This window comes from Rattus rattus, chromosome 11 (genome assembly GCF_011064425.1).
Source record: "Rattus rattus isolate New Zealand chromosome 11, Rrattus_CSIRO_v1, whole genome shotgun sequence".
Classification (NCBI taxonomy): Eukaryota; Metazoa; Chordata; class Mammalia; order Rodentia; family Muridae; genus Rattus; species Rattus rattus.
Genome location: NC_046164.1, coordinates 38,129,746 through 38,143,790, shown reverse-complemented (window position 1 = coordinate 38,143,790; position 14,045 = coordinate 38,129,746). Strand labels below are relative to the sequence as shown.

Here is a 14,045-nt window from a genome sequence, read left to right as displayed (position 1 = left end):
GCTTATTTTCTTCTTTGGAAATCAGAGCTCGCTGCAGTTCTAGACCATGTAACCCTTGGATCCATTGTATGTTTTCTACTGGATAATGGCTGACTTCTGTGACATTGTTTGGTCTCTAAATCTAAGTAGATACCTTCTCTGTAGTTAATGATGATCCTTTCCATTTTTTTTCTTTTCTTTTTCTGATATTTGTGAGAACGCAAGAGCTATTGTTTGTATGTTTCCATATTTTGGAATTCAGTTGTGAAATGAGTATTAACATGTGAGGTGTTTTCTAATTCATATAAGCAAATGTGCCAAATACAAGAGCAAATCTCCTTCCTTCAACAATGTCGATGGTTTACCGCAGAACTGACTCACTTAGTGGACATTTGAATCTGAAATCCAACGCCTGATTGTGTGAATGAAAAATAATATTTATGAACCATTTTAGTAAACCTCTGGGACCATGTCTTAAAATCTTTATAAAACCAAAATAATTATATTCAGATCATGGTGAATTATGCACTTTTCCCTCTTTGCTAAGAATCAATCCTCCCCCCCAAAAAATATTGCCTCCTTGGAGAGAAAAATGAAAGATAATAGAGTCCTGAAATGAAACGTAAACTTGCTGTGTTCAAGGAAGGTCCTGGGACAGTAAGGGGTAGGGATATGAATGTGCAGAGATCTCGGATGCTTTCGGTCCTGTTCTCCATTCTACTTGCAAATTGAGAAGGATTCCATTTCCAGTTACTAGGATCCCGTCTATCAAATTAGTTCATCCTATGTTTCTAGTAAATGTGTAGCATGACCACAAATATATAAGCTCCTGTCACCAATCTATGACCATTAGACATGGTGTCTTGGCAGGATGAAGCACATGGAGTAAAGATGGCCGCTCACTTTTCCTGCTGTATTACTCCACTCATACCACTCCATCCCCATTCTCAGCTTCATCCCTGACTTTGCAGACACTTCTAAGAGATGAAGACATCCTAAGTGTATTAAGATACTAAATAAAGGCCTGGTTTATTTGAAGACCTAGGCTGATATGATCTACAAGATAGTACCGAAAGACTAAAAGGTGGCTACCACTAGGGCGGAACTTTCTCTTTTAACCTCCTGTGTCCTGTGACTGCTTGCTCCACAGGTCCGTCCATAATCACCCTTAAGTATGTGCTTCAGCTGGATGATGGTGGCTCAAGCATTTAATCCCAGCCTACACAACGCAGAGTGGGCAGATCTCAGATTTCAAATCCAGCCTGGTTTACAGAATAAATTGCAGGCTAGTCAGGGGTATACAGAGAAGCCTTTTCTCAAAAAACAAAACAAAACAAAACAAACAAGCAAAATGAGACCAAAAAGCTTCCAATACTGGTTCCTTCTAGTCAGAGTTGGTTTTTTTTCTTCCCCGAACAAATATAATAATTTGATTAAAAAAGAAAGTAACTTTGGAAAAACGGTATACGAATGTAATAGATGAAGCACTGAATGATTGATTGCACTCAAACAGATGTACCACGAAGATGAACATACTTTAAGGACTTCTCTCCTTTCCCATTCACTGTAATTACATATCCATACCATTTACATATGTATTGCAAACACATGAATAATTTATGGCACAAATCTGCTTTTGCTTAAATGAATTTCTGTGTTCATAACATTTTCATCCACGTATCTCCCCCTCAAGTTTGAACTTGTAGCCCCATCAAAATTTTCAAGCTCTTTTACCACTTGTCTCACATTATCTGTCAGTAAAACCTACCATAGCTTTTTTTTTTTTTTCAGTGTCAGTAGCAATGATAGGACTCGGTTTCATTAACTCGACTCGTTTGCTAACCCTGAGTTTTCTCTTCTCTCCACAGGTCATGGGTTATAGGTGCAATAGCGCTGCTCTGCCTATTAGGATTGACCTGGGCCTTTGGACTCATGTATATTAATGAAAGCACAGTCATCATGGCGTATCTCTTCACCATTTTCAATTCTCTACAGGGGATGTTTATATTCATTTTCCACTGTGTCCTACAGAAGAAGGTAAGCTATAGGTTTTCCAGATCATATGGCACATTTCTCATGATAGCCAAAGATATCTACCATATTTGCATTGTAGCATTAGTAGGATTCTTTTTCAAAATGAAATATATCACTCTATTTTCTCAAAACCAAACATATCTTTTTAATTTACTTTAACAAATAATGACAACGTATACAGAAAATAAAAATATAAGACTTGATTAGGCAGTTTATAAGTTACAGAAAACACATTTTATTAGTTATACAGTGCTCGGAAAGTAATTTCTCGCAAACTTGGTGTATATTTACAGGAAGAAAAATGGAAGTTGCATTTTAGAAAGTAATTCCACCAGGTAAATCTTGGAACAGGCTTATTTTCTGATTTCACATATTGATAAGTAAATAAAATTAAAAACCACTCGTATCTGTATTCTGGTTTCTATAATTGAGTTCTAGAAATAATGACTAGGTTTTAAAACATCAATGTCCCCAAAGGTTAAAAGGAAAAGTCTTTCATAAGAGTCTCCAAAGCAAGTAAGATGTAAAACTCTCTTCCTGTGTCTTTGAAAATCAGGTTATGATAATATCCCATCTTTCAGAATTAACCCTGAATTTTTTTTAAAAGCTATTTTTAGTATTTAAATATTTCATCTCCTGTAGTAATTAAATATTTTGTTTCATATTTTAATTCATATTTATTGTAAGATTGACTTTCCCATTCTGATACTTTTCAACTTCATCCAAAAAGTGCCTCTAAAGGTTTTCTTTGAATGTGGAATCTTGACCAGATTGTGTTTCAGTCTTTAGGACCTCCATATAAAAGCTTCTCTGATATTTAGTAAGTTAATTAACCTCCTCATTACCCCAGTTTCCTCATAGGTGACATGGATGTGATAAAAATAATTATGAAACATTTTAAAGTGAGGCTCTAAAAATAAAAGGAAAGCATAATTTCTGATCTCCGAAAGCAACAATAAGACTTTACTTTTGTTTTGGAAAACAGCAGAAATGAAGACTGTTTTCTATCTCTAAGAATTCTTTAATCAAGACTAAAAATTAAAGTACCATCTAAAACAGACATTAAGATTCATGTCCACTTTTTAAGAAGGACAAGAATAAAACAACTTTATTGTGTTTCAATTTTAGCTAGTAGTAAATGTCTACAATGTTTTGCTGTGGTCACAAAGATGGAATTGAGTAATAATAATCATCCAGTCACCTATTAGAAAGGATGAGTTTCATGCTGATGGAGTCAACCTCACCGCCGAAGATAGGCTGGAAATGAATGAACAGAGTCTGTAGAATGGGGATATTCTCAGAATTTCAGTAGCTCAACTCACTGTATGTTATTTTCACTCAACCCTCCATTTGATGAAATACTCCATTGTCTTAGTCAGGGTTTCTATTCCTGCACAAACATCAGGACCAAGAATCAAGTTGGGGAGGAAAGAGTTTATTCAGCCTACACATTCACATTGCTGTTCATCACCAAAGGAAGTGAGGACAGGAATTCAAGCAGGTCAGGAAGCAGGATCTCATGCAGAGGCCATGGAGGGATGTTACTTACTGACTTGCTTCCCCTGGCTTGCTCAGCTTGCTTTCTTATAGAACTTTCTTATAGAACATAGACTACCAGCCCAGGGATAGCACCACCCACAAGGGGCCCTCCCTACCTTGATCACTAATTGAGAAAATATCTTACAGCTGGATCTCATGGAGGCATTTCCTCAAGAAAGGCTCCTTTCTGTGTGATAACCAAAGCTTGTGTCAAGTTGACACAAAACCAGCCAATACAATTGACCCCTTGTCAGCTTGACACCCAACACATTACTATTAAGCCTCAACCCTTATTTTCTTATTCATCCACAAGATCTAAATAACTTTAAGAGTTCCAACCTTCTTTACAAATTCTTACATATTAAATTTTCAATCCCTTTTAAATATCCAGTCTCTTTTAAAATTCAAAGTCTTTTTACAGTTCAAAGTTTCTTAACTGTGTGCTCCACTAAAATACTTACTTCTTTCAAGAGGGAAAAATATCAGGGCACAGTCACAATCAAAAGCAAAATCAAACTAACTGTCCAATGTCTGGGATCCACTCAAGATCTTCTGGGCTCCTCCAAGGACTTGGGTCACTTCTACAGCTCTGCCATTTGTAGCACACAGCTTGTTTTCTAGGCTCCAGATGCCTGTGCTCCGTTGCTACTGCTGTCTTGTTGGTCTTCTCATGGTACTAATATCTCCAAAATACTGCTGATGTCCACTGTAAGGCTATTAGGCTTCACCAATAGCCTTTCACCTCTTCATGGTGCCAAGCCTCAACTCCTTTGCATGACCACTTTAATCTTGGGCCATCATTTGCAACTGAGGCTGCACCTTCACCAATGGCCTTCCTTCATTTCTCACAGTGCCCAGCTTCCAGCTACTTTTCATGACTTCAAAACCAGTAACACCTGGATGTCTCTTGCTCACTAACAAGTTCAGCCACAGAATAAAGTACAACTTTGGCTATCTCTGGAACACAGCCTCTTTGTGCTCTTAGAAAACATTTCCCAGAAGATTACACCTCAATGATGCTGGTCTCTTCTTAATCAGAACTAATTTCTTAGCTCCAGATGACCAGCATCACTAGTTTCAGTAATGCAAAGGCTTCACTTTAGCAGTTCTGGTATCTTGTTAATTGCAGATGATTCTTCAACCCCAGCTAAACAAAACAACAGAATCATCATAATCAAAATAGCAATAGCCCTTATAAGAGTCTTTAATATTCCCTCTGAAATTTCACAAGCCAGGCCTCCATTTTCTCTACTCTTCTTAGCTCCTGTAGAACATCCCACAGAGCTCTTAACATCCCAATGGCTCTTCTAGCTCAAAGTTCCAAAGTCCTTCCACAGTCCTCAAAATATGGTCAGGTTGTCACAGGATTACCCCACTGTGCTGGTACCAATTTGTCTTACTCAGAGTTTCTATTCCTGAACAAATATCTAGTTGGGAAGGAAAGGGTTTATCCAGTTTAGACTTCCACATTGCTGTTCATCACCAAAGGAAGTCAGGACTAGAACTCACACAGGGCAGGAAGCAGGAGCTGATCCAGAGGCCATGGAAAGATGTTACTTACTGGCTTGCTTCCCCTGGCCTTGCTCAGATTGCTTTCTTATAGAACCCAACACTACCAGCCCAGGGGTGGTACCACCCACAGTGGGCCCTCCCACCCTTCCCTTGATCACGAATTTAGAAAATGCCTTACAGCTGGATCTCATGGAGGCATTTCCTCAAGGGAGGCTCCTTTCTCTGTGATAACTCCAGCTTGGGTCAAGTTGACACAAAACCAGCCAGTACACCAATGAAGACACTTAACTAGATGAAGGCTTGGAAAGTCCTCAACACACAATTTTGTTATCATCATGGGTGATGATATCCAGTAGATAATCTGGGAAGGAAACGGAATCTGGTAGAAACCATCTGGATGTGGCTTGTATCACTTTTACTCACTTTCTGTAAGATAGGGCTCCACAGATGGTACCAATTAAACTTCCAGGGGCACTGGGAAAGACAGTTTAGTTTATAACATGTATACCCAGAAATAGAGGAACTGGGTATGGCCACCAGATAGTAATTAGCTGCACTTGATGGGTTTAAAGAGGAAGAGACAGGCAAATGGTAAGGAAAGAAGTGTCAGAGGAATAGAATGAGAATCAAGACCACACATTAAATTAAAGACAGGAGAAAGCTTGGAAGCATAGTCATTAGCATTTTAATGGATGTGAAGGAAGTTGGGGAGGATAAATGCTCTAAAAGATATGTAAATTTGGAAAGAAGAAAACCATAAGGGATTCTAAGAAAAGCAGAAAGATGGTCGTCAAACCAGGGGACTAAGGGGAAAAGTAGAAAATGTCCTTAGGAATCAGGGACCATGGTTAATAGTAAGTAAATAGAATCTTGATATATATGTATCAAGTTAGCGTGCTTTGCTTTAGACAGAACCCAGGAAATTAGGACTCATGGAACAAATTTACTTAGCTCCCTTTTATTTTCCAATAAACCAATTGTGATTATTATGTTTTAAATGTGTATGCTTAAAATTTAAAGTATATACATGGAAATGAGTCTTGTCTCAAAACCTTAGAATATTGACTTAGTCTGTGTTCTGCTGCTATAACTGACTATCCAGATTAGATAATTTTAAAGGATTAAGCTTTCTTTATTGCTTCCTTCTGAAGACTGAGAAGCCTGAACTGACTTGTTCTTGTGTGGTCTTCTTGTTCTTTTATAACACGGTAGAATGCATCCTATGGCAACTAGAAGAGGCAGCTTACAGCCTTGCCTTTCTCTTCCCAGAGAGCAGCTATTGCCACTCCAGGACCTCATTTAATCTTAATTACCACCCAGAGACCCTACCTCCAATAACATTAGCATGTTAACTTTGGTATTAAGTTTCCAACAGATGAACATTCCAACATAGTCAACACCAAAGTATTGACTATGGAGTATTTAAGGATATATTTACTAATCCATGATTGGAAGCAAATCATGTTTATGATAAATTATGATCATTTTTCTTTCATTTTAAAGAAATGGTGGCATTTTCATTCAGTGTCATGAATGCCTTAGCATCAGCAATTGGAAAGATTTTCTTACCAAAGTAGCCAAGTACTTGGCTTTGTTTTCATGGAAATATACTTAAAATTATTTAAAAACTTTCAGAGTAAACAGTATCAATACAACTTTGATCTGGCAATTGCTTATGTATTTTGGTTAAAAATAAATATAATGTCAACTTTGGGGATTTTACATGTATAAGGTTACTTGTTGACTGATTGGAATCTTAACTAGCAATTAAACTTGTTGAGTTCAAATTAATTTTCCAATATAGAGTCTATGATCTATATTAGAATTTTTTTGATATTTATACCGGCTACATTAAAATTGGTCACTGTTGCCTTTGAATTCACCTGTTCAATATAGCCTCAGAGCTTCCAGGGTTATTTATTCTTATTGGAGAGTGTGGGAAAATGATTGCATTTGTAAGATCTATTCTCTTTTCTGTCATCTATAGTCTAGATTGCATCACACTGAAATAGAACAGCATTCTCAGATGACATATGATATGAAGTAGATTAGATATTTCATGGACATGGCCCATGTTAATGTTTTTTTCATTAAGACATATGCTGAGCGTTTTAAATTATATCGGAGCAAAGAAGCATTGACGTATTGAGTCCTGTGGCAGTGCAGCTGAAAAGGAGTTTGGCGTCTCTGTACCTCTAGGTTCACAGTTGTTTATAAAAGTCAGTGCAGAATATCCAGTCTTAGTTATAAAATGAAAATAGTTTGCAATGGACTCCTATGACTTGTCTTTGGTAACTAGGAGTGCTTCTTCAAAGTTCTCTTCTCTCTTTCTTCTTTCTACTACAATATTTGTTCCAATAAAAAATATTAGTATAGATTAATGGAAAACAGTCATTAGCTGGGTGCACTGGACCGAGAAAATGAGAGTAGAGGACATCAAAATTTTTAAAGCTGCTTCCAAAATTTAGGACAGATATCTAAAATATTCAATAATATGTATCTTTGTTGAAGAGTTACTTTTAAGGCTCCTCAAGTCCTAATCAAATTATTGCCACATTATTATAAAAAAATCAATGCCTAACAGATATTGATTAATAACCATTCTACTAAGATGTTTCTTCCTTTGTCACATACAATTAGAACAGACTGCTGCCTTCTCTTACCTTTCTCAAACTTATATTTTAAACAGAATATTTCTAAGCTATTTTTTAGATCTTTCTCATATTTATCTTATGAGCCTTGCTTGGGTCCCACCACTTATGCCCAGCAGGATGGGAATCTTCTATGATTTCACTCCTGGTCTCTGTTATTTTTTATGGGTGGCTGAGAACACTTGGGGGTCACACTAAGCAAGTATTCCGACGTCTAAGCTATGTCCTTTCCTTCTACTCCTGCTTGTACTATGTTTTTTCTCCTTACTGTGACAAAATAAGTGTCAAAGCACCGCAAGGTAGAGAAGCATGTATTTGGGCTCACAGTTGGCGATGACGTAACACTTCCGGAAGTGAAGGCTTGATGCAAGCGGGTGGGAGTATAAGACACCTGGCCACACCACACCGGGTCTCAGTCAGGAAGCAGAGAGTGGCGCATGTTGGTGTGGTATGCCCTTTTGTCACGATGTTTTATTCAGTCAGTCCGAACCTCAGCCCGTGGTATGGTTCCCTTTATCTTCAGCCTGGTTCATCGTTCCTCATTTAAGCCTCTCAGGAATGGACCTCCAAGACACACCTCTGGGTGTGTTCACCTGATTTTTTAAAGCCAATCACAATGGCACTGAAGATAACCATTGTACTGTTCATACCACATATAAACATTCAAACAATGTGAGCCCTTCCAGGAAACCAGAATTTGTCCTGAAACAGTAATGTGCACAAAGTCACATCAGTGGGGACACTTGTGTGGTACACTAAGTATCACCAGGTATCCTTTGTTGTGTTGAGTTTTTTAATATAGCCATATTTATTATTTAATATTTCCATATGCTTTGTTCAGTTAAATCTGCACTAATAAACATTTAAATATGTCACTGGTTTAACCCAGACTTCTTGATAGGTTCCCAACTTTGAAAACATAAATTGTGGCTGTTCGTTTATATTTTCCCAATACGTTACATCTATATTCTAGATTAAGAATTTAATCACCCCGGCTGGCAGGGGTGGCATACACCTTAAATCCCACCACTTGGAAGGCACAGGCAGGCAGATCTCTGAGTATGAGGTCAGCCTCGTCTACAAAGTGAGTTCCAGTAGCTGTAGTTCTGTGTAAATTCTTAGTAACATTTTTTTTGGAAATATATTAAAGTATTTTGAACTTTTTAATCTAAATATTCAAATTTTAACTTTCATAGAGAAACAGAAAAGAAATACAGATTAAAGGAATTGCTTAGCCCAGCACAGTTCTTCTTCCTGTCTTTAAATATTAATTCATGTTCCTTTCTCTTTTTCTTTGGTCTTCTCTCTTCCCCACCTTGCTCTTTTCAACTTTCCCACTTATTTCTATCTAAAAAAAACTACTGAAAATACTGTTGAACCAATAGGTCATTACATATAAAATTAATAAAGCTAAAAACTGTCTTGAGCTTTTAAGTATGTGGTCTCTTTGAGTTAAGAATAATACCCCTAGGTATTACTGATGCAGTGGAAGTATGTGTATTTATAAAGGTTCCAGGAGTGTGAAATTTAAATTTGGCACCATGAATCTATTTTGCACTGAAAAGTAGATGATTAACATTTTTTTGATCGTTGTTGTTTCTGTGGAGCTAGGAAGTAATTATGTTCCTGAAAACAAACGTTACAAATGATTCCTTACTTCCTAACTGAAACGGACAAAGCTCTAACGGAAGTTAACATTTCATTGGCCAGGTACGGAAAGAGTATGGGAAATGCCTACGGACGCACTGCTGTAGTGGGAAAAGCACGGAGAGTTCGATTGGCTCAGGGAAAACATCTGGTTCTCGAACTCCAGGACGGTATTCCACAGGCTCACAGGTAAATAGATACAACCGGCTCCCTGAGCTGAAATAGCTTTCCTGTGGTCAGTTTTAAGTCTCTGCTCTTTGCGATCACCCGTCTCTCAAGTCTTGGCCACATCAAGGGTTTGGTTTTAATGTGACTGGCCGGAAATACAGAATGTAGGTGGGACTTACAAGGCCCCGCTCTGACTGTAGGGCTGTCTGGATTTGATGCTTGATGGGGAAGGGAAATTCAGATTACTCCGACAATAGCTTCTTTCTTTATGTTGCACATCCATCTAATGGATAGACAGTGCTAATTAGACTCAGTGGGTCGTAGGAAAAACAAACAAACAAAAACGAGACAAACAAAAAAACCAAAGATATGAAGTAGTAAGGGAACATGTGGGAAAGTCGAGGAGAAGTTAAAGCAGGGAGTAGAGAGTAGATCTAATCAAAATGCACTGTGCACTTGCATGGAAGTCTCGAGGGATAGATTAAAATGAAAGTTTAGATGATGAAATGTATAGTCTAAAATAAATCTTAATGATACAAGAAGGTCCTATCGAACTGAAATTTGATTCTCAAATTTGAAAATGTATCACCAAACTTCTCGGATGCTCAATAGATATAGTAATTCTCAGTTACATACTAAATATTTATTTATTTATATAAATAATATGTGGGGGTGGAAAGATGGCTGATGAGGTAACAGCACTGACTGCCTTCCCTGGGGACTCAGGTTTGATTCCCGCCATCCCCATGTGGTTCATAGTCCCAGGAAATCTTACATTCTCTTCTGGCCCTTACAGGCACTGTACGAATGTGCTATACAGACATGTATGTAATCAAAACATATTAAATGGAAGAATAGGAAAGTATGGCATGTTTAGTAAAACAAACAAAAAAAAATCCTAGTTCCCACAATGTTATGCACTTAAAAATGGAAGTGCGGTGAGGAACACCACCGACCCGTCATTGGCGTAAGTAATCTGTGCAAGTCCCAGGCCAGTAGGAGACATTGCTGTAACTGGCCCTGACCAAGGACACCTTATTAGCTTTTAGGAAGTGTTTGCTGTCTCTGCAGATCACAATGTAGGATTGTGTGGGTTTTAGTGAATTTGTGTCAAGACTGCCAGACTAATCTTCCATAGTTAGCTGAAAGTATGATTATGTCTAGATTGTCCTGAGGAAGGCTTAAATTAAGTAGATAAGTACAGTTTAAATGAAGTTTTCACTTTTTTTTTTAATCTATTTTTTTGGTACTGCTGTCTGTCACACCAAGGCCCTTGCACATGCTGGATGAGTGTCCCCTCCAAGCTGCCATCCCAACAAATGCCATTTATCATTGGATTTTTTTAAACAAATCTTCATAAATTAAGTTTACACAAACAATTATTTTTATATCTTAACAAAGTCAATTCCCCATACTTGTAGAAATTCATTTTCAAGAGAAGCATCTGGTTATTTTAACCTCATCAACTGAACCACAGGTCTAGTAAGCATGGGAAAGTGTAAGTCAAAGTTGCCTATAAACACTATCTTTAAAAGTAATGGGCTTTTGTTTTGCATATAAGACTATAATTCTATTAACAATCTCATATAATACCTACTAAATTTTAACAAGTATCCTATAGCTTCCAAAATGTATCAGACTATCTTAAATATCTTAGTGACCACAAATCCTTAGACTTAGTCCAAACATACCATGTAATCACGTGCCCTTTAAATTGAATCTGTCACATTCATAACTATATGTAGCTTTAAAGTTTCAAACTAGAGTTGGAGGATCTGTTCACTCAGATGGACAGGGGTCTGTGGGGTTGGACTAGTCACTCTGTATCAACACTTGAATTTGAACCTAAGAAGAAGGGTTAAATGCCCCCATCTTGTTAATGGTGAATATTTCTATCTGATAACTTTTGCTCTGTTTTCTCTGTGTAATAACAGTTTCACCAACTTTTACATTGAAGTGGCTGAATCTGCATATTGACTACTTAATTGGACCTGGTCTGCCTTCCACATTAGTAGATAAATCTTCAGTCATTTGATTGACAAATATCATTACTGAAAATACAATGTTTGAGAATCTCAGCTGGGTTACAACAGGCTTGTGTGATACCTTAGCAATACCTTTGAAGAATGAGATCAGGCAATACAGTTTAATAAAATGTTAGATTTCATGGAAGAGAACACTGTCTAAATCTTACCATTTTCCAGCTGTAGTAAAAATGAGTTTTTCTTATTGCTTCTTCCCTTTTATTAGATAGATAGGTCTCATTATGTGTTCCACAAATTGATACCCTATTTCCTCTCAGCTTTCTAAGAGCCGGAATTGCCCATATTCACCCTTTCTTTTTGTCAGAACAAGGTTTGAGTATGATTGACTCAGTTTTTCCATATGAAAAATGGGAACAATATTAGTAGTTTCTTACGTTATCATGATTAACCTAATGTGTGCAAAACTTAAAACAGTTGTAGGTTCTCAATAAATAGGTGGCACCTGTCATTTACTAGTGTTAAGGTTATAGGGTAGAATATCACATATATTTCAATTATTGGTGAGAGGATGCAAATTTAGATTTTATTTTGAATATTTAAACGAGATATTATTCACATGCAGTACTAGGTAGTAACTGTAATTTTGAAGGTGTGTCACTAGTAAACAAAGAGGCAAAGTCCTCCTCACCTTTAGGTCCCATTTACTCACCTCCTGGTGATAATAACATAAAATGTTGACCATATGGAAATCAGGCCAACATCAATTAAAGGGACAATTAGTAGGATTAATATGTAGGGAGATTTTATACTATAGAACAGCAGAATGTTCTCACATTGATAAACCTGTGATAGTTTTATTTGCCTTTCATCATTTATTTTACTGTATTTTAGATGTATTTACCTTTTAATATACAGCAGTTTAAAAATTTTAAAGAAATGTATGTAATGAGCATGAAATTGCGAAGCACATTAAGTGAACGAACACCCATCAACCCAACACTGAGATCAGGAAACAGATTGTCCACAGCGTGTTTCCTCCTGTGTGTTACATCTTCCCAAACCACCTGAATGCCTCCCACCAAATTCTCCTGGCATTGTTTTTATTGACTTGTTCTCATTATCTCTTCTCCTTCGGTAATATGCCCCTTATTCTGTCTTTCTGAATCGTTCTACCAAGTGGTATCTTATAGTGCATGGAAATAGTGTAACTGCTCCTTTCACATCAGAATTCTAAGACATATCCTGCTGTTGATGATGATGAGTTTTGCCATATATGCATACATACTTGTTTCTGCACTCCAGTCTGGGAAAAGTATGACTTATCCAATTGTCAGAGCACCTAAGGTTAACTACTCCTGTTATTCAAATATAGCTGGACCAACTAGTGAGTTTAGCTTCATTATTTATAGCAGCAAAGTTTCTTATAGAGTCTTTCATTTCCGAAACAACATCGGGAGGTATGATGTTTCCTCCTCAGAAGATCAATATTTTACCACCCCTAATTTAATAAAATGGCACAATAAAACAGAAAACTTCTCCCAACGGTTAAAACATTCTTTGGGAGGAACCCGCCTCTCAGAAATTTGAATTTAGAAATATAAGTCATAATGGAAGACTATTCATGAACCCGTAAAGCTTCATACTGTGAGGCAGTGAATACAGCTATGATATCTACTTTTAACTCCTCAAAAGGAAAGCCAGGAGGCATGTGATCTCTGAAATGTCATTGGTCTCCTTGAAAACCTTGTGGAAAATGTAACTTCCTTAGCATTCCAAAAATATTTTACGTTCTTTTGTTAACAGACTGTTATTAGAGTCTGAATTCTTAAATCTCTTTACTTTTGAAACTCAAGCTTTCTGAAGCATACATCTCTCTGTTTGACATTGTTAGACTAGTGTAACAATGTAACTTTGCCTTTTCTGTTTCCCACGGGTTGAGTTACTATGGCATGAGCATCTATGAAAATACCCAAGGACAGGAAAATAGCATCGCTACTTTTGTTTCCGATGTTCTCCTGCCACTGTGTTGGACGTGGGTAGAAATGCTTTTTCACTAGACGCTAGGAGCAACATCTTCTATCTTTGAAACTTTTAAACTGTCTGTTAAAAGTTGCTTTCCCATAACTTTGTCTCCTTCTTCCCTCTCAATTCAGAGCCGGATTCGGAGAATGTGGAATGACACCGTCCGAAAGCAGTCAGAGTCATCCTTCATCACTGGAGACATAAACAGCTCAGCGTCGCTCAACAGAGGTAGTTAGGAATGATGTTTCTTAGCCATTGCTTTCCCAGAGAACATAGGAAGTTCTTACATGCATTGCCACTTATGTGTGTTCTGACCCTTGTCCCGTGTACAAAGGAATCTTGTGGGGTTTGAACCCTGGCAAGTGCAGTTTGTGTTATCCATAGATTTTTTTTTAGTACTGAATTTTTAGGAAATCTTCTCAGAGAGAAATTATGACATTAGAAACTTCTTTTCCTAATCATCTGCCACTGTTATAAACTGGTGGGATGTTAGGCCTCATTGGAAGCA

At 37.3% G+C, this 14,045-nt stretch overlaps 1 protein-coding gene across 20 annotated transcripts in view; it reads left to right on the top strand.

Moving 5' to 3' along the window:
• The window catches only part of Adgrl3 (adhesion G protein-coupled receptor L3), a 492,285-nt gene that overhangs the window by 422,301 nt on the left and 55,939 nt on the right, over positions 1-14,045 (top strand). For all 20 annotated transcript variants that reach the window (XM_032916815.1, XM_032916807.1, XM_032916818.1 and 17 more), the window contains 3 exons: positions 1,848-2,016; positions 9,426-9,551; positions 13,669-13,765. In XM_032916815.1, coding sequence (XP_032772706.1) covers positions 1,848-2,016; positions 9,426-9,551; positions 13,669-13,765 — 392 coding nt within the window. The remainder of the gene's footprint in view (positions 1-1,847; positions 2,017-9,425; positions 9,552-13,668; positions 13,766-14,045) is intronic.